This window comes from Psammomys obesus, unplaced genomic scaffold (genome assembly GCF_907164565.1).
Source record: "Psammomys obesus unplaced genomic scaffold, mPsaObe1.curated_primary_1811, whole genome shotgun sequence".
Lineage (NCBI taxonomy): Eukaryota > Metazoa > Chordata > Mammalia > Rodentia > Muridae > Psammomys > Psammomys obesus.
In genome coordinates this window covers 3,358,025-3,380,088 of record NW_026587382.1, presented here as the reverse complement: position 1 = coordinate 3,380,088, position 22,064 = coordinate 3,358,025, and the positions used below count along the sequence as shown (strand labels likewise).

At 39.7% G+C, this 22,064-nt stretch overlaps 1 protein-coding gene across 1 annotated transcript; it reads right to left on the bottom strand.

The window, feature by feature from the left end:
- Positions 1-13,007: 13,007 nt before the first annotated feature.
- LOC129673835 (small proline-rich protein 2E) lies at positions 13,008-13,239 on the bottom strand. Its single transcript, XM_055603654.1, has one exon. The coding sequence runs from the start codon at positions 13,224-13,226 to the stop codon at positions 13,008-13,010; it is 219 nt and encodes a 72-aa protein (XP_055459629.1). The 5' UTR covers positions 13,227-13,239.
- Positions 13,240-22,064: the final 8,825 nt, after the last annotated feature.

Below are 22,064 nucleotides of genomic sequence, written 5' to 3'. Positions count from 1 at the left end.
GATAACTACAGGACTGCTTACCATGGCAAGATAGGAACTAAATTTACACCTGCCCAAGGCATGTTGTTATTTAGGTTGTTATGAAGACTCACAGTCACTCACAGCTCACTTATGTGAATAACTGTTATGATTTCCTGGGGGTCAGAACAACTAAAGTTTCTCTGAGAATTTCTAAAAGGCACATTACACAGAATCATTTATGTATAGCACACACACAAGCAAAGGCACAAGCACATGCATGTGCATAGGCAGAGGGTCATGTACTTGCATGTGTCCACATACACACACACTGAGAGAAAGGCAGAGAGAACCTCTGTCTTATATTTTAATCTGCTGTGATTGCTTCTGATTCTCTGAGGTTTATTAATAAATCATTGCTGAATATATTAGAAATAATACATTATTTTTTGTTTTTTAAATTATTTTTTGGATACAATTTATTATATTTTTTATTTATTTATAACAATTTATTTACTTTGTACCCAGCTGTAGTGCCCTCCCTGTTTTCCTCCCAGGCCCACCCTCCATCTATCTTCTCTTCCTCTGCCCCTCACCTAGTCAACTGAGAGGTGAGGACCTCCTCCCCTTCCAGCTGACCCTAACCTTTGAGATCTCATCAGGACTGGCTGCATTCTCTTCCACTGTGGCCTGATAAAGCTGCCCCTGCCCATCCCATAGGGAAGTGATCAAAGAGCCAGCCACTGAGATCATGTCAGAGACAGTCCCTATTCCCCTTACTATAGCACCCACTTGGAAACTGAGTTGCCACGGTGAAAATCTAAGCAAAGGGTCTAGGTTCTCTACATACATGGTCCTTGGTTGGAGTATTGATCTCTGCAATGACCGTTGTGACCCAGATTTCTTGGCTCTGTTTTCTTCTTCTGGAGCTCCTATCCCCTCCAGATCTTTTTATTTTCCACTTCTTTCACTCTGCACTCTGCCCAAAGTTTGGCTATGTATCTCAGCATCTACTTTGATAACCTTCTGGGCATAGTCTTTCAGAGGGCCTCTGAGGCAGGTTGATGTTCCTTTCCCTGTTTTCTCCTGCTTCTGATATCTATTCCATTTGCCTTTCTGAATGAGGATTGAGCAACTTTCCTAGGGTCCTTCTTCTTGCTTAGCTTCTTTAGGTATACAGATTAAGTTTTAGTTTTAGGGTTTTTTTTTTAATTCTTGATTGACTTTAATGGAGGACAAGACTCTGGACAATTATAGCATGTACACACAAGAGGATGGAAAGGTTGCTTGTACTTTTCCTTTTGGTAGACTATCATGCTGAAGTCTCAGAGCCTGAATAAAATAACATGAGATTTCTTTCACAAGTGGTCCCCACAGAGAAGGAATCTCTAGCTTAAGGAATATCAGAACCACTCAACATTCCCAAAAATATCTCTAAATTCTTGACTTTACCTTCAATGTCACCATTTTGTTTTATTAACTTTGGAAATTGCCATTGTTCTTCACATGCTAGGAACATCTTTGTTCTAAAGGACAGGGCAATGGTACTTGGAATAAATATTATCTGTAAGAAAAGGAGTCTGAAGTTTAAGTTCTAAAACACTAAACAATATCAATGATGGCTTTTACAGGGGCCATGATTATCACTTGGTATGTTCCAGGAAATTGACTACAGTATAAAAGAAAACCCAGAATCATTCAAGGATCTAGAACCTGCTAAAAGAAATAACAGAAGAGTTCAGAAAAGAAAAAAATGTTCTCTTTGGTCCAGAAAACTTTCTTTTTATTTGGAGGAGAAAGAATAAATGAGAATGATAAAACAAAGCCTTTAACTACTCCCAGCTTTTCTCTGAGAAGCACACAGCATTGAATCATCCTCAGTGAAGCATGTCATCTTCCTGAGACTTAAATGCTTTTGACAGTAAGGAAGTAGTTAGCTGAGATTGCCACTGTTTATTTCCCTAAATGGAAAGAGAGTCACAGTTCAGGACCTGGGGACAGATGCTTACAAATGCACCACCATTAGATGGCTCATAAAGGCTAGTACCCATACCAGTAAATCAGGTCTGTAGGAGACTTATGACTCTCCATATTTGCATATAACACAGAAAGAATCACCCTAGGAAAATGGCCTTATCAGGAGCTCATATAATTTCCCTAAGATAGGTCACAGTTTAGTGTACAAAGTAAGTCTTAGCAAAAATAAAGATGATATTTTCCTGTGTTTTACCAAATCATAACAAAAAAGAAACCAAAAAGACTATTTAAAACTGTACAGACCTATGGAGATTGAACACTTACATTTAACTGATTAGAAAGTCAAAGTAATGTATAAAACTTTATGTTCCTAGAATTGTACCATAACACCAGATATATGACAGAGGCAGTTTATAGACATAAATGCTTACAACATCCAATGAGGGATTAATATCTAAAACACAAAGAACTCTAAATAATAAAGAGAAAGAGAAATGGAGACAGACAAAGAGAAAGAGAGAGAGAAGAAAGGAGGGAGGGAGAGAAAGGAAAAAAGTGGTTGGACAAATGGTTTCTCCTATACATGTATCTTGGACTCCAGTCTCTAATTGTATGCATTCCTCTTAGAATTCCTGGAAAGGCTAGAGGTCTACAAAAAGACTATTGGGAAGTGGTTGCCTTAAGGGAGAGTAAATCGAAAAACACTGAAAATATGACAGTAGAGATAAGGAATACCTGGAATGAAAAGGTTTGAATAGCTAAAGACATCATGCACATTTTTTTGCTGAATATGTAAAAACATGAGGCTAGCGCTATGTCTGAAGCCTCCTCCCTGTCAGCTGGCTTTCATAGTACGGGAAGAGGCTGCTGTGTTGTGTGATAAGTGAAAAAGAAGGCACCAATGGTCTTTCTTAGCTGTGGACCCTACAGACATTAGTACCACCATACCTGGCAAGATATACTCACTTGTGCAACGGTAGCACAACAGTTGTGACACTAATAAATCACTTTTTGCTTATATTTCAAATCCACTCTACCATATACCAGTAAGTCGTGGACTCACTACCATGGGAGCAAGAAAGCCAGTAGAAAGGCAACTGATTTCATGACTTTCCTTGGTGAAATGAGGTCCCTGGGCTCTGAGGAGTCCACTTGCTCCCCAGGATCATACATCTGAGGACAGTGACAGGCAACTACCTGAGAACTTCCTTACACAGGGACAATTTCCATCAGTCTGAAGAGGGCTCTTGCAAGAACATCCAGCTCCTGCCCAAGACTCTTTCCACACCCATGAGAAGTCCAAAAAGCAACACATTCAAATAAATAATAACAGGCACAACCAAATGGCTGAATGGCCAGCATAAAAACACAATCAAGAAAATCCAGAGAAATATGGAGTTCCCTGAACCCAGTTATCCCATGGAAAGCAACTCAGGATACCCTAACACACCTGGAACACAAGAGATGACATGAAATCTATACTTATGAAAATGATTACAGAGGAAAGAAATAAAATTCTTCAAGAAATACAGGAAAGCACAGTTAAATAATTTGAGACCTTTAGAGGGGAATTGTTGGAGGTACCCTGCTGTTGAGGTTGCAGTTCTTGCCTGGATCAGATAGCCATTAAGAGCTGGCGCTGTCTCAGACAACTAGGAATAGCACTTCCTCAAGATCCAGCTATACCACTCCTAGTCATATATTCAATAGAGGCTCAAGTACACAATAATGACATTTGCTCAACCATGTTTGTAGTAGCTTTATTTGTAACAGCCAGAAGCTAAAAACAGCCCAGATGCCCCTCAACTGAAGAATGGATACAGAAATTGTGGCATAGCTACACAATGGAATATTACTCCGCAATGAAAAACAAGGAAATCATGAAATATGCAGGTAAATGGAGGGAACTGGAAAGGATCATCCTGAGTGAGCTATCCCAGAAGCAGAAAGACACACATGGTATATACTCACTCATATAGACATATAATATAGTATAAATCTACTAAAATCTGTACACCTAAAGAAACTAATGAAGAAGGAGGACTCTTGCTAAAATGTTCAATTCCTATACAGAAAGGCAAAGAGGATGGACATCAGAAGAAGGAGAAAAGGGGAACAAGTCACAAGCCTCACACAGAGGACCTCTGAAAAGCTCTGCCCTGCAGACTATCAATGCAGATGCTGAGACTTATGCGCAACCTTTGGGCAGAGTGCAGGAAATCTTATGGAAGAAGTGGGAAATAGTAAGATCTGGAGAGGACAGGAACTCCACAAGGAGAGAAACAGAACCAAAAAAATCTGAGCACAGGTGTCTTTCCTGAGACTGATACTCCAATAAGGACTATGCATGAAGATGACCTAATACCCCTGCACAGATATAGCCCATGGCAGTTCAATATCCAAGTGGGTTCCATTGTAATAGAAACAGGGACTGTCTCTGACATGATCTGATTGGCCTGCTCTTTAATTACCTCCCCTGAGGGGGAAGCAACATTACCACGCCACAGTAGAAGACAATGCAGCCACTCCTGATGAGACCTAATTGACTAGGATCAGAAGGAGGGAAAAGAAGACCTCTGCTATCAGTGGAATTGGGGAGGGGCATGCATGCAGAGGGTGGAGGAAGGGAGAGATTGGGATGGAAGGAGGGAGGAAACCACAGGGGGGATACAAAGTGAATAAAGTGTAATTAATAAAGAATTAAAAAAAAGAACATCAACAAGATACACAAACAAACCCTTACCCAAACTAACTAAAAGTCAGAGAGACACTGTCTAAACCAATAAAATCAGAAATAAAAAAGGGTGTGTAGTGACAGATACTGAGGAAATCCAAACAATCATTAGGTGTTACTTCAAAAGCCTAGATTCCACAACATTTGAAAATCTAAATGAAATGGACAGTGTTCTTGATAAGTTCCACTTAAAGGTTGAATCAAGATCAGGCAAACAAATTAAACTGTCCTATATTCTGGGCACTGGGGTCTTTTCTGAGACTGATATTCCAACCAAGGACCATGCGTGGAGATAACCTAGAACCTCTTGAACCCCTGGATATATGTAACCCATGGCAGCTCAGTCTCCAAATAGATTCCCTAGTAAGGGGAATAGAGACTGTCTCAGACATGAACTCAGTGGCTGGCTTGTTGATCACCAACCCATGATGGGGAGCAGCCTTACCAGGCCACAGAGGAAAACAATGCAGCCAGTCCTGATGAGACTTTATAGGCTAGAGTCAGAGGGAAGGAAGGGAGGACCTCCCCTATCAGTGGACTTGGAGAAGGGAATGGGAAGAGATAAGGAAGGGTAGGGTTGGAAGGGGATAATGGAGGGTGCTACAGCAGGGATACAATGTGAATAAACTGTAATTTATAAAAATATAAAAAAATTTTAAAAAGTAAAAATAAAGGAGAAAAGTGTCTGGATACAAATTTAACTTTTAAAAACAAAATAACATGAAATTTGCAGGTAAATGATGGGACCTGGAAAGGATCATCCTGAGTGAGCTGTCCCAGAAGCAGAAAGAAACACACAGTATATACTCACTCATATAGACATATAACATAGGATAAACCTACTAAAATCTGTACATCTAAAGAAACTAATCAAGAGAGACCCTGACTAAAACGCTCAATTCCCATCCCGAAAGGCAAAGAGGATGGACATAAGAAGAAGAAGAAAACAGGAAACAACCTAGGAACCTGCCACAGAGGGCCTCTGAAAGGCTCTACCCGGCAAACTATCAAAGCAGACGCTGAGACTAATGGCCAACTGTTGGGCAGAGTGCATGGAATCTTATGTAAGAAGTGGGAAATAGTAAGATCTGGAGAGGACAGAAACTCCACAAGGAAAGCAGCAGAACCAGAAAATTTGAACACAGGGGTCTTCCCAGAGACTCATACTCCAAGCAAGTACCAGGCATGGAGATAACCTAGAACCCCTGCACAGATGTAGTCCATGGCAGTTTAGTGTCCAAGTGGGTTACATAGTAATGGGAAGAGGGACTGCCTCTGACATAATCTGATTGGCCTGCTCTTTGATCACCTCCCCCTGAGGGGGGAGCAGTCTTACCTGGCCACAGATGATAATGCACCCACTCCTGATGTGACCTGATAGACTAAGATCAGAAGGAGGGAGAGGAGGACCTCCCCTAACTGTGGACTTGGGGAGGGGTATGCATGAAGAAAGGGGAAAGGAGGGTGGGACCAGGAAGGGAGGAGGGAGGGGCTTATGGGGGGATACAAAGTGAATAAAGTGTAATTAATAAAATAAAATAAAAATTTAAAAAAAAAAGAGTTGCCTTGGTTAAAAAAATCTAAAAAAACAAAAAAAATCGGGGTGGGAGCACTCCTTTATAGAAAACACAAACTGGCTGAGAATAAAATTAGGGGAAAAGTACCCAATTCAATAGAAAAAGTGAATGAATGAATGAATGAATGAATGAATGAATGAATGAATGAATGAATTTTCTTGGTGTCACTCTAGGCAAGCAAGTGAAAGACATAATAAAAAAGAAAAGATTCAAGTCTCTGAAGAAAGAAGTTGAAAAGGATATTAGAAAGATCTCCCATGCTCAAGGATCAGTAAGATTAACATAGTAAAAATGGCCATCTTACCAAAAGCAACCTACAGCTATAATGAAATTCCCATCAAAATGCTAACACAATTCTTCGTAGACCTTGAAAGTAAATTCTCAACTTCATATGAATTAACAAGAAACACAGAATAGCTAAAAACACTCCTCTACAACAAGAGATCGTCTGGAGGTATCTCCATCCCTGATCTCAAGCACTATTATAGAGCAACAGTAATAAACCTGCATGGTACTGGCACAGAACAAGACTTGTAGATTAGTGGCATAAAATCAAAGATGAAGAAATAAACTCATACGCCTAAGGATACTTAATTTTTTACAAAGAAACCAAAACCACACAGTGGGGAAAAAAAAAACAGCATCTGCAAAAACTGGTGCTGGTCAGACTAGGTGTCTACATATAGAAAAATGGAAATATATCCATATTTATCACCCTGAACAAAGCTAAAGTCCAAGTGGATCAAAGACCTCAACATAAAACCAGACACAGTATATCTGTTAGAAGAAAAAGTGGGGAAGGACACTGATCTTATTGGAATAGGAGACAACTTCGAGATCAGAACAGCAAAAACTCAGGCTCTAAGATGAACAATTAATAAATGGGACCTCACAAAACTGAAAAGCTTCTGGAAAGCAAAGGACACTGTCAACAGAACAAAACAATAGCCTACAGAACTGGAAAAGATCTTTACCAACTCTATATCCAAAAGGCTAAATATGTATAAAAAAAACTCCCTCGAGAAATTAAACAGCAACAAACCAAATAATCCTATTGAATATGAGGTACAGAGCTACTCAGAGAAATCTCAACACTTAAAGAAATGTTCATTATGACAGGAGTCTACCACAAAAGGCATCTGAAAGACTCTACCTAGCAGTGTTTCAAAGCAGACACTAAGACTCATAACCAAACCCTCGGCAGAGTGCAGGGAATCATATGAAAGAAGGGAAGTTAGTATGATATGGAAAGGATAGGAGCTCCACAAGGACCAAATATATCTGGGCACAGGGTGTTTTCTGAGACTGACACTCAACCAAGGACCATCTATGGATATAACCTAGAACTTCTGCTCGGATGTGGCCCGTGGTAGCTCAGTAACCAAGTAGTTTTCCAAAGTAAGGGGAACACGGACTATTTCTAAGAGGATCTCAAGGACAGGCTGTTTGACCACCCCCCCCCCCCAGGGGAGGAGCAGTCTGTTAGGCCACAGAGGAGGACTTTGCAGCCAGCCCTGAAGATACCTGATAAAACAGGGTCAAATGAAAGGGGAGGAGGTCCTCCCCTATCAGGGGACTTGGAAAGGGGCAGGGAGGAGACCAGGGAGGGAGTGTGGGGTTGGGGAGGGAATGAGGGAGCGGGATACAGCTGGGACACAGAGTTAACAAAATGTAACTAAAAAGAAAAATAAAATTAAAAAAAAAGAAATGTTCAGTGTCCTTAGTCATCAGGGATATGCAGATCAAAATGACTCTGAGATTGCATCTTACAACAGTCAAAATGATTAAGAACAAAAACTCAAGTGACAGAACATGCTGGAGCAGGTTGTGCAAAGGGAACCCTCCTCCATGGCTGGTGGGAGTGTAAACTCGTACAACTATGTTGGAAATCAGAATGGTGCTTTCTCAGAAAACAGGGAAAACTGCTACCTAAAGACTCAGCTATACCACTCATGGGCATATAGCTGAAAAATGCTCCACCATACAACAAGGACATTTGCTCAACTATGTTCATAGCTGCTTTATTCATAATAGCCACAATCTGGAAACAAGCTAGATGTCCCTCAACTGAAGAACAGATGAAGAAATTTTGGTGCTTTTCCACAATGGAATACTTCACAGAAAATCATGAAATGTGCAGGAAAATTCAGGGAGCTGGAAAAGGTCATCCTGAGTTTGGTAACCCAGAACCAGAAAGACATGCATGGTATGTACTCACTTATAAGAAGACATTAGTCATATAATACTGGATAACCATACTACAATCAAGAGACATAAAGAATTTAAATAGCAAGGATAATCTTAAGGAGGATGTTTGATTCTCGTTCAGATGGTCAAATAGAATATACACTGGAAGCTTTGAAGAGAACGAACAGGATGTAGCCTATCATGATGTCCTCTGAAAGACTACATCAAGCAGAAGATCTAAGCAAATGCTGAAAGGCACATCCAAACTTTGGGTATAGCCTAGGAAGCCTTATGGGAGATTTGGGGGATAGAAGAGCCTGGAGAAAACAGGAGCTCCACACGGAGACCAATAAAGCCAACAAGTCTGTGCCTGGGGGGGGCCTGCAGAAATTGATGCACTAACCATGGACCATGCATGGAGAAAAACAAGACCCCTCTGCTCAGCTGTAGCCAACAGGCATCTAAGTTTACCTGTGTGTTGCCTAGTAAGGAAACAAGGCCTGTCTCTAATGAAGACTCTGCTGTACCATTTCTTTGATCACTTCCCCCTTGCCAGTCTACAGAGGAAGAGGATGCAGGCATCCTCTTGAGACTTGATAGGCTGGGGTCAGATGGTAGGGGATAATTGCTCCCTATTTCTGAACTAGGAGAGAGACAAGGAGAGAGGGAAGGGGTTGGAACTGGGAGGAGACAAGGGGGTGGGATATAAAGTGAAAAAATAATAAATGTTAATTAATTTATTGATTGATTGATTGATTAATAAGATAAGTATTTGAGCCAATATGCAAAGACTCTTCACTTTGGGGAGCCCAAATCAGAGACAAGGTACTTAAGACAGCAATTAATCATAAAACATGAGCATTGGTAAAAACAGAGGTTCCGACAGGAAACATGAGCTTCATGGAAGAAAGAAGTGAAATGTAAACAGGCCTGGTCCTGGAATTAGATGTTTAGGTACCAGATAAGAAATGACACACTAAAAAAATTGGCGTTAAAACTCCCACTGATCTCCAGAAGTTGTGTTCTTCTCATTTCCTTGTCTTGAGGAATCTGACCCTTGACTCACATTTATAGGAAGAATGAGGGTTTTGGTGTTGGTCCAGACTGATTATATTACATGGGTGGCCCTTGGAACTGAAGAAGACATTTCATTGAGAAAAGCTTCCAAGACAGGCATGACGTCAAACACTGTGTTTGTGGTGTACAAACAAGACACTGGCATAAGCACACATGTGCACATGGAATAGCTGACTCAGGGTACTGAACCAAAGCTTCCACTGAGAGCATTCATAAGAGAAGAGGAGTGTGCATATGCTGTGTAAACTAATGCCTTCCTAAGGGATAGGGATATGTTTCTTCAATTCCAAAGAACACTTTTTTTTTTTCAATCTCAGTCATAGTCATTGGAACATTGTATCGGTTTTCCTTCAGTAGATATCATGAATGAAGTTTTTCTATGTCAGTAAGACTCTTCTTTCTCATGACATTTTCCATGGAAAGTTTCATTCCTTTTGGAAAGGAAGATATGCTGCAGGGTGGTAAAAGGTGACATTAGAAAGGCATAGTTACTTATATAGAACTGATAAATCCCTTAAGAGATTTTTTTTCAACATTACTACTTGAAAGTTGTACCCAGGATATGAGTCAGTTTTAGGGGATAGAACCAAGAAAAACTCCAGAAAAATCACAGAACTTCACACCTGTCCTCAAAAGACATGTAATTGAACAGACTACCTTGGTGATTTAGGGGCAAAAGTGGTTTAAACTTCGGGAGTTCAAAGAGAACATTGTTTTAATCCATTTACATTCTCATTTATTCCACTTACATTCTCAGTCCCCAAGACTGGATTTAGCTGTCATTTGCCATGACCTTAATCGACTGGAGTACTCAGTACTTATGAAGAAAAGCTGCATTACTGCAATATTAACAATTATAAGCAAACTTGGGAAACACCAAATTGAACACATATAGAATCAAATTAACTTACAAAATATTTTCAGAAATGAGGCACAAGAAGAATTTCTTTGTTATAGACAGTTAAACAAAGCCAGTGACAAAGGTGGAAAGGTGACAAATGATTGTTGAAAGTTATTTCAGTGTCTCTTGTGTTGTAACCATTGCCAAAGATTTAAATTGAGTGATTTTCTCATTCCTTTATGGTCCTTTATTTGCTGTATTACACAAGAAATAAAGAAAATACAAAATAAAGGGAAGAATAAAATATAAAGAATAATATAGTTTAGAATCATATTTCCTTTGCCGGGTAGTTTATCTGAACCACTCCTACACTGGAATAACTGTGGTTGATGTCACTGTGATGGTAAAGGTCCTCATGATGTAGCAGGTGCTGGTAGTAGTGATGAACTTGTGATTACTCTGGTGGAGATGATGGACATGATTGTCTTGGTGGGGCTGAAGGTCAATGTATGGATAATGGTCATATTATGAAAGTTACCTAATCAAATTGGTGCCCATCAATGAATGACTCTGTTAAGACTGCATGACACGTATATGTACCAGAGTAATATCCAGTCATAAAGAACAAGGGTATCATGTTGTAGTCACTCAAATTGATATAACTACATAACATCATGAAATGAAAAATAAGGACATTCTGAAAGACAACATGAGCATGTTTGTTTAAATATGAAATCAGAATAAATTAATTAAGATATATTAATGTAAGTATGGAAATATTAGGCCAGATTAGGGAGAAAACTGTGAGTAAACTGTTTGTAGTTTAGGCAAAATATGATCCAAATGGTATATGCATGACTAAATACCATATTGTCTTCTTAAGTTAGCATGTCCTAAAAAGAGGGATTCCAGTTAAGCAGACTAAAATAATGTGCCCTTCAAGCAAACAAACACTAGGCAATCTTTACTATGATCCAAAATTAAGTCAAAATGGAATTGCTGCATTGACATGTGAATCAGAGGGTAAAAATAAAGAAATATAAGCATATCATAAAGATGATGAAGTTAGTTTTAAAGAAGAAACCACATGAATGCCATGAATATGATTGCACTCTTTTGAGGAAATGGAACAATGGAGACGCGGGTTTGGAAACCATACTCTGACAGCACTGAGCAAACACCTGCTGCTCTTCCCTCTGAGCATCTGGGATGCTAAATCACGGAAGAAGGGCCATTTTTAGAATTCCCTTGACAAGAGCAGGATTACAGTCTCAGGGAAATGCCTTCCCTAGCATAAGTCGTAAGAGACACAGGGAAGTTGACGTTTAGAGAAGATTGTTCTGCAGCCATGATAAATGTTGAAATGAAGATAAAGTTATTGATATAGAAAAGCATGAGATGGCTTCTGTTGTCTTCCCACGGTCCTCATGACTGCTGAAGACCTCACTTGCTCTTAGGTGGGTACTTCTGCTGGCATGGTGAAGTAGGTTGCACAGGAGGATATTTCTGCTAGCATGGGACAATGGGACATATCTCAGAACAAGACTCTCAGCCCACTTCTAACAAGGATAGATTAATGTACATATGTAAGAACTAGGGAAGTGGAAAGTGTGAGTGTGAATACGCTAGGTGGGGGTGGGGGTGTAAAATAGAAAACAAGTGGCACATAAATACGTGTATATTAATACTCTCCTTAAATTAGCATGTGCTGAAGTAGAGATTGTGTTTTTGCATGTACTGGAACGGACATTGTAGTTGGCAGAATGACATGATGCGTTCCTTAAGCAATCAACTCTTCATGTTCTGGCTAGTTTGATGTCAACTTGGTACCAGCTAGGGTCATTAGAGAGGAGAGATCATCATTTGAAGAATGTCTCTATAAGACTGGAGTACAAATGTGTCTTTGGCAGAGTTTTTTTTTAATTAGCAGTTAAGGGGAAGAGCAAATCCAATTATGGATGGCATAATTTCTAGGCTGGTAGTCTAGCGTTCTGGAAGAAAGCAGGCTGGTCAAGCCGTGTGAAGCAGTACCACTCCATAGCACTGCAGCAGCTCCTGCCTCCAGGGCCTCTACCAGTTTCAGTTCCTTTTCTGTCTTGTTTCACTGATGTGTAAGTGTAAATCAAATAACACTTTCCTTCCTAAATGTATTTGGGGCATGGTGTTTCATCATATCAAAGTAACATAGCGTGGAAACTAACTATACTGTGATATGATGCAAAATTCAATCAAAAGTGGCTTACAGCAGACTTTCAAGCAGGGCAAATGATAGAAACCAAAGAACATGAACATATCCTAATGTGACTTTTCAAGAAAATGAACATGAATGAATACCATCAACAACATAGTACTTTATTCAGAAAATGAAACAACACTGAAAATAGTCTGCCCAAATCACAGATTTTTGAAACTTGTCCGATTGGGCCACTGAAGAAGACCCATTCTCAGCAGCATCTTGACAAAAGCAAGAATACAGGAACAAGCAAATTTCTTTCCTGTCAGAGATCATCACTGGCATATGGAGGTGGCAGAAGGGTGGGGAATATTCTTCTGCATCCATGACAGACCTTGAAGAAAAGATGGGCATGTTGCTCTGGAGGTAGAGGAGAGACATTCACTTCTCTTCTCTTGTTCCCGATGCTGCTGAAACCATCCCTCACTTGCTCTTGGGAGGGCACTTCTGCTGACACGGTGGAGAAGGTTGCACAGGAGGACATTTCTGCTGGCATGGGGGAGGAGGACAAGGCTCGGGGCACTTTGGAGGAGGACAAGGCTCGGGGCACTTTGGAGGAGGACAAGGCTCAGGGCACTTTGGGGGTGGACACACAGGAGGAGGCTGGCAGGGCTGCTTGCACTGCTGCTGTTGGTAAGACATCGTGGTGAAGTCTCAGGATCTGAAAGACATTACGTGAGAGTGTTCAGGAGTTATCAATACAGAGAAGATTGATGGAGACTTGGAACATCAGATCCATTTCTCTCTCCAGGCATGAATATAACCTTCCAACTACAGTTTTAGGACTTCTGGATTTCCCCTTTCCTGCCAGCAATCTGTTGCAGTAACCTTATAAAAATCTTTCTTGATTTATACCCTTTTTTGTGGATAACATGAAACAATTCATGCTGTTTACATAAAGAAATTCCTTCAAGACAGGCAATCTCATGTTCTGGTACCCTGGAAACCTCAAAGCAAATTCCTGTCCCCTTCATTACCTATATCATCCCAGGTGTTGTCTGGTGTTAGACATTAAGGACAGATCAGGAAAAATCTCAGGTTATAACACCTGAAAAAGTTCATGGCTTTTCAGAGAGCACCAAGAGATGCATATGAAAGAGAAATAAGTTGAACTCTGTTCAACTGCCTACCATAAAGAAGGAAAACCACTTGTCACAGTGGACTATAGTGTCCATTGCTAAATTTCTGACTACCTCGTGGGCACCATTTATCCCATGATCAAAACTGGACTCACAACACTTACTTCCTCACAATTAACTACAACACATAAGAAGACCATACAGACAGATCATCTCAAGAAATGGCACTCACCAGTTTCTCCAAAGTAGTCCAGGAACTGAGGACCAGCAGTCTGCAGTCATGCAGCCAAGGACCTCTTTATAGGACTGGCTGCTCAGCTGAGTGGGAGTAGAATTGTATGGAAGTGGGCAGGGCCAAGAAATTCCCAAGCAAATGCAACTCTGTGTCTAACTGGCTTGACCAGAACAAGATAGGAAATACCATATTCCTGGACATCATCACTGCTTCACTGCTGTGACTCAGAAGGCCCTCCCCTTTTTCCAGTTTCAGTAACATCTGACAGATGCAGTAATTGGCGGGGGGGGGGGTTCCTCACTAAGCTCTCCTGATTGAAGGCAATATTTTTATCTCTGCTTTTAAAGTTGTTTCTCAATTTTTACAGTTAGCGCCCTGTTTGTTCTACTTCAACTCACTGGTATTCTGTGGTGCATGAAGACCATTGGCATTCTTGTGTTTTAGTTGTAATTCTCCTATGAGAGAAGGAAATTAAGGGTGGTTGTGGGTTTCATTTCAGCATTGTTTTTGATAACCTTAACAACCCTGTTCCCAGACACAAGTCATATCTCCTGCCTAGGGGAACCATAGAGAATAGTATGTCCCCATCAGAGAGGAGGCTCATGGCCTTTGGCCTTATCCTGAAACACTTCTGGACTTCCATGATACATGGCACATAGCAGTATATATTTGGACTTACCTATAAAGATAACTACAAGACTGCCTACCAGGGCAAGATAGGAACTAAAACTGCACCTGCCCTAGGCATGTTCTTTAGGTTGTTATCATGAAGACTCACAGTCACTCACAGCTCACTTATGTGAAGAAATGTTGACTCTCTGTGGGTTTCAGCAACTATAGTTTCTGTGAGGATTTCCAAAAGACACATTACACAGAATCATTTGTATACAGCACACACTCACTCTCACACACACACCCTCACTCTCTCTCTCACACACACAAGCAAAGGCACAAGCACATGCACGTGCATAGGCAGAGGCACGTGCACTTACTTGCATGTGTCCACATATACACTGAGAGAAAGACAGAGAGACCCTCTATCTCAAAGTTTAATCTTCCATGATGGCTATATCACTTTCTGATTTTCTAAGGTTTATTAATAAATCTTTTCTGGATATATCTGAAATGATACATTTAAAATTATTCGTTTTTAAACTATGTTTGTGGATATAATTATTTATTTACCTATTACAATTTATTCACTTTGTATCCCAGCTGTAGACCCTTCCCTATTCTCCTACTAGTCCCACCATCCATCCCTCTTCTCACCTGCTCCTTCCACCAGTCCAATGACAGGGGAAGCCCTCTTCCCCTAGCCTATCAGGTCTCTTCAGGCCTGGCTGCATTGTCTTCCACTGTGGTCTGGTAAGGCTACCTCCCAAAACCACCACAGGGGGAGGTAGGTGATCACAGAGCCAGCCAATTGAGTTCATTTAAGAGACAGTCCCTGTTCCCCTTACTAGGTAACTCACTTGGACACTGAACTGCCATGGGGTACATCTGAGCAGGAGGTCTAGGTTCTCTCCAATCATAGTCCTTGGTTAGAATACCGATCACTGCAAAGGTCCATGGGCCCAGATTTTTTTATTCTGTTGGTCTCCTTGTGGAGCTCCTGTCCTGTCCAGATCTTTCTATCTCCCCCTTCTTTTATAAGATTCCCTACACTCTGCCAAAATTTGTCTATAAGTCTTAGCATCTACTCCAATACCCTTGCTGGGTAGCATCTTTCAGAGGCCCTCTGTGGTAGGCTCCTGTCCTGTTCCCTGTTTTCACCTGCTTCTGATGCCTATCCCATTTGCCTTTCTGGATGAGGATTGAGTAACTTCCCTAGGGTCCTCCTTCTTGCTTATCTTATTCAGGTATACAGATTTTAGAGATTTTTTTTTAATTCTTCATTGACTTAACACTTTTGTGGAGGACAAGGCACTGGACACTTAGAGCATGTACACACAGGGGGATGGAAATGTTGCTTGTACTTTTCTTTTGGTAGAATATCATGCTGAAGTGTTAGGACCTGAATAAAATAACATGAGCTTTCTTTGACAAGTGGTCCCCACAGAAAAGGAATCTCTAACTTAAGGAATGTCAGAACAACTCAACAATCCCAACACTATCTCTGAACTTCTTGACTTTGCCTTCCATGTCACCATTTTGTTTTATTAACTTTGGAAATTGTCATTGTTCTTCACATGTTAGGAACATCTTTGTCCTTAAGGACAGGGCAATGGTACTTGAAATAAATATTATCTGTAAGAAAAGGAGTCTGAAGTTTAAGTTCTAAAACACTAAACAATATCAATCATGGCTTTTACTGGGGCCATGACTATCACTTGGTATGTTCCAGGAAATTGACTATAGTATTAAAAAAAAAAAACCCAGAATAATTCAAGGATCTAGAACCTACCAAGAAGAATAACAGAAGAGTTCCAAAAAGAGGGAAATGTTCTATTTAATCTGGGAAAGTTGCTTTTTATTTGGAGGAGAAAGAATAGAATGAGAATGATAAAACAAAGCCTTTAACTACTCCCAGCTTTTCTCTGAGAAGCACACAGCACTGAATCATCCTCAGTGAAGCATGTCAATTTCCTGTGACATAAATGCTTTTGACAGTAAGGAAGGGGTTAGCTGAGATTGCTACTGTTTATTTCCCTAAAGGGAAAGAGAGTCACAGTTCAGGACCTGGGGCCAGATGCTTACAAATGCACCACCATTAGATGGCTCATAAAGGCTAGTACCCATACCAGTAAGTCAGGTCAGTAGGAGACTTATGACTCTCCATATTTGCATATGACACATAAAAATCATCCTAGGGAAATGGCCTTCTCTAATAGTATATAAAGTAAGTCAATGAAAAATTGCTAAACAACAAATTTCAATTCATTCTGTCAGTTTTTATGTGATGATTATTTAAGTAAAGCCTTAGAAAATCAAGAAGTGATACATATAGTTAGATGGGAGATTAAAAGGTAATCCTCGTGGTCTTTTTGTATATGTGCCTTCGTGCCAGTCAGTCTCTGCTCCAGCCCTCCCTCTTTCACCCTCAGAGTGTGTGTGTGTGTGTGTGTGTGTGTGTGTGTGTGTGTGTGTGTGTATTCCTCTGTGTACCCATTGTACATCAGGGATTCACTGTCAAAGCATATGTGGAGACTCATAACCAAACTTTGGGCAGAGTGCAGGGAAGGTTATGGAAGAAGGGGGAGATAGAAAGACCTGGAAGGGACACAAGAAGACCAATAGAGCCAAGAATCCTGGACACATGGGGGCTATGCAGAGACTGATACTCCAACCAAGGACCATGCATAGAAAAGACCTAAGCCCCTGCTCAGATGTAGCTCATAGAAAGCTCAGTCACCATTGGGATTCCCTAGTGAGGGGATCAGGGGCTGTCTCTTACATGAACTCAGTGTTCAGCTCATTGATCACCTCCTTTTGGGGGCTGCAACCCTTCCAGGCCACGGGGAAAGACTAAGCAGCCAGTCCTCATGAGACCTGGTAGGCTAGATCAGAGAGAAGGAGAGAAGGACCTCGCCTATCAGTGGACTAGGGGAGGATCATCGAAAAAGAAGAGAGAAGGAGGATGGAACTGGGAGTAGAGGAAGGAAGGGATACAGCTGGAATACAAAGTGAATAAATGGTAATAAATAATAAATTATTTTTAAAAATGAAAAGTCTCCAATTTAAAGGATCCAGCTTTCTATTTTGATATTTTAAAGACCTTTAAAACAATAATATACACAGATAGAAGTGAAATAGTGAAAAAAAAAGAATGATACTAAAAACAAGTTGAATCAGTATGCATTCTTGAGTTGGTGACCAAGATCTGGAACAGAAACTATAAATCCAAACATAGAGAAGCTAAGGAGTGTCACTACTTGTAAACAAAGGGAAAAAAATCTACTGAGAAGGTATAGCTTTAAATAGAGATACTCAGTGTTTATTCCCAAAATTTCATTAAATAAGCACTAATAGATATGAAGAGAAAGATTCATCAGAGAAACAAAAATGAGTCTCCTATATATCCCATTTGCAGCCATAGATAATATTTCAGAGTGAAACACAAAAGGAACAACAACAAAAAACCCTTCAGATTTAAACTATTAAATAGGGTTCATTACATAACAACAGACTAGAGAATAAACTATACAACACACTGTAAAAGACAGGGTCTTATTAGGAGACCATATAATTTCCCTAAGATACATCATAGTTTAGAGTACAAAAAATATTTATTTTACAAAAAATAAAGTTGATATTTTCCTGTGTTTTACCAAATCATAATGACAAAAAGAAACCAGAAGGAATATTTAAAATTATTCAAACCTATGGAGATTGAACAATTTACTTTTAAATGATTAGAAAGTCAAAATAATGTATGAAACTTTATGCTTCTAAAATTGAAAATACCAGAACACAATAAATATAGTAAAGGCAGTTAATAGGCATAAATGCCTACAACATCCAAGGAGGGATTAATATCTAAAACACAAAGAACTCCAAAGAAGTAAAGAGGGAGAAAAATGGAGACAGACAAAGGAGAGAGGAAAAGAAGGAGGGAGAGAAAGAAAAAGAGTGGTTCAATAGCATTTAACTTCTCTTAAGGGATCCAAGTTCACTTCCCCACATGCACATCAACCAAATTACAACTGTCTGTACCTCCATCTCCGAGGAATCTGGCACCCTCTTCTGGCATCCCAAGCATTGTACTCACACACCTAAACCCATAAACCAACACATACAGGTCCACTAATAAATGGAATAAAGAGGAGGGGCTTGTAATGGGAGAAGTCGTAGGAAGGTCAATACAGAAACAGAAGGAGAGACAAGGGACAAATAAGATTAAGCTAGTTTGATAAAGTCTCAAGGAAACATATTAATTTCTGGTTATATATAACTTAGTTAATTTAAGTTACGATAAGGACACAGGACGCCTATGATTGCATTGGACTTGCACTGAGCACCTCTGCCGTCTACCTTTCATGGTTCTAGCAAATACTGTGTACTCTGCCAAGAGAGGGAAGCGATTTAGCAGTCCCAGATATCCGTACCATGGAGAAACCACAAAAATCACAAACATGATAATGTATACATAAAGATACCCCAAGTGGAATTCATATGTTACCTTGTACCTGTATCTTGGCCTCCAATCTCCAATTGTATGCATTCCTCTTAGAATTCCTGGAAAGGCTACAAGTCTACAAAACTACTATTGGGAAGTGGTTGCCTTAAGGGAGAGTAACGAGAAGAACACTGAAGTTATTAAAGTAGAGATAGGGAATGCCGGGAATGAAAAGGTTTGAATAGCTAAAGACATCATGCACATTTGTTTGTTTAATATAAAAAAATCAGGCTAGAGCTATGTTTGAAGCCTCCTCCCTGTCAGCTGGCTTTCATAGTACGGGAAGAGGCTGCTTTATTGCCTGATAAGTGAAAAAGAAGGCACCAATGGCGTTCTCTAGCTTGGATCCTACAGACATTAGTACCTCCCTACCTGACAAGATATACTCATTTGTGCAACAGTACCATGACTCTTGTGACACTAATAAATCACTTTTTGCTTATATTTCAAAGCCACTCCACCATATACCAATAAGTCATGAACTGGACAAAAGACTCACTCAATAAGAGGGAAACAATGCCTTGTACTAAAAACCAAGACAGGTGAAATCCTGGATTTGAAGAAGAACCTACAAACTGTTTTACTAAACATGCACACTCTCTAACTACATTTTAAATACTTGTTCTTATGCCTACACATGAGTGTAGTGCTTGTCCACATCAAGGAAACTTCCCTTTAGAACAGACAGAAATCATTACAGAAAAATACAACCAATCAAAATGCAAAATTCTGGATCACAGTCCTAAAGTATACATCTACAAAATAATTCCCGCATCTAAGGCTAAAGAAATTGCAGGAAAAGAAGCAGAAAGACTGTAAGAGCCAGAGGATCAGGTAGTTTGCTATGACACGGTTCCTACAAGTAATGTCAGAAGCCTGCACATGTAGAGTTTCACATGGGTGCCTGGACATGAGTTACGGACAGCAATAAAAGAATATTGTAAGCCATTTATTTCTTGGCCTATTTTTACACATGTATATAGTGTCTTCTGATTACTACAATGTCCCCAAATGCTTTCATCTCCCTCCTATACCTACTACCATTTCCTTTCTCGCTATGAGTCTCTTTTTAACACCAATTCTTTTTCATTGGGTCCACACAACTATCCCCTGGAGGCATTTGGTTCGTCAGTGTGTACACATCTGAAGACAATGACCTTCCTCTAAAATTATCACTAGCTAGTAATTCAGCAGACTATGGTAGGTCTTCATATGCTCCCTCTCAAATCCAAGCCTGAGTGTTGACAGGCCCACCTTGTGCAAGCTCATTACAACTACCCAATTTGCTCTGAGACCATAACTGCCGTGGCTATTCCATGCACACAAGACAGCATTTCAAGGTGCTTCTCCCTACCTCCTGGCTCTTATAGTCTCTCTACCCCTTCCTCAACACCATCCCCTAAGGTAAGCGAGTGCAAGGTAATGTCCTCCTTACAGTTGAGCACTAAGCTGTCACTTACAGCATACTGAAAATCCATCTGTCTTTGGTATCTGCATTCACACCCATTTATTACTAAGAGATGTTGCTGATTAAGGCTGGGAGTACATTTGTCTATGAATAGATTCATAAATATTCAGGAGACAGCATAGCAGCCTGTCAGTTTAGTTATCAATGTGACCGTGGCCTCCTAGAATGAGCTTAGTAATGTTTCTTCTGTTTCTATTTTGTGGAATAGTTTGAAGAGCATTGGTGTCATCTTTTTAATGACACACCTGAAATTTCTAGAAAAAGAAGACGCAGACACACTCAAGAGGAGTAGACAGCTGGAAATAATCAAACTTAGGGCTGAAATCAATAAATTAAAAACAAAGGAAGCAATTCAAAGAATCAATGAAACCATGAGCTGGTTCCTTAAGAACATCAACAAGATATACAAACCCTTGGCCAAACTAACTAAAAGTCAGAAAGACACTAAACCAACCAACCAAATGAGAGATAAAAAAAAAAGGGGGGGGATTTAATGACAGACACTGAGGAAATACAAACAATCGTTTGGTCTTATTTCAAAAGCCTAGATGCCACAACATTTGAAAATCTAAATGAAGTGGAATTGATAAATTCCACTTACCAAGGTTGAATCAAGATCAGGCAAACAAATTAAATTATCCTATATCCTGAAAGTAAATAGAAAAAAAAAATAGGGCCAGATGTTTTCAGCTCAGAATTCTACCAGATCTTAAAAAAAAAAAAAAAAAAAAAAAGATAATACCAATGCGCTTCAAACTATTCCACAAAATAGAAACAGAAGAAACATTACCAAATTTATTCTAGGAGGCACAGTCACATTGATAACTAAACCACACAAAGACCCAATAAATAAAAGAATATCAGACTAATTTTCCTTATGAACATTGATGCAAAAATATTTAGTAAAACACTGATTCCAAGAAAATCTCAAAGATGTTATCCACCATGACCAAATAGAATTCATCCCAGGTATACAGGAATGGTTCAATACACAGAAATCTATCAATGCAATCCAACATACAAACAAACTGGAAGAAAAGAACCACATGATCATCTTCTTAGAAACTGAAAAGTCATTTGACAAAATACAATACCCATTCATGTTAAAAGTCTTGAAGAGATCAGGGATAACAGGTAAATGCCTATACATAGTAAAGGCAGTATACAGCAAGTCTATAGCCAACATCAAAGTAAATGGAGAAAAACTTAAACCAAGTCTATTATCATCATGGTCAAGACAAGGCTGCCCACTCTCTCCATATATCTTTAATAAAGTATTTGAAGTCCTAGCTAGAGCAGTAGGACAACAAAAGGAGATCAAGGAGATTCAAATCAGAAAGGAAGAAGTCAAAATATCACTATATGCAGATGATATGATAGTATACAAAAGTACCTGAAAAATTCTACCAGGGAACTCCTACAGCTGATAAACACCTTCAGTAAAGTGTCTGGATAAAAATTTAACTTAAAAAAAAAGAGCCCTCCTGTATAGAAAACACAAACTGGCTAAGAATTAGGAAACAGCACCTTACACAATAGATAGATAGATAGATAGATAGATAGATAGATAGATAGATAGATA

Excerpts from the sequence above, each read along its gene's own strand:
- LOC129673835 (XM_055603654.1), bottom strand. The coding sequence starts at position 13,226 with ATGTCTTACCAACAGCAGCAGTGCAAGCAGCCCTGCCAGCCTCCTCCT.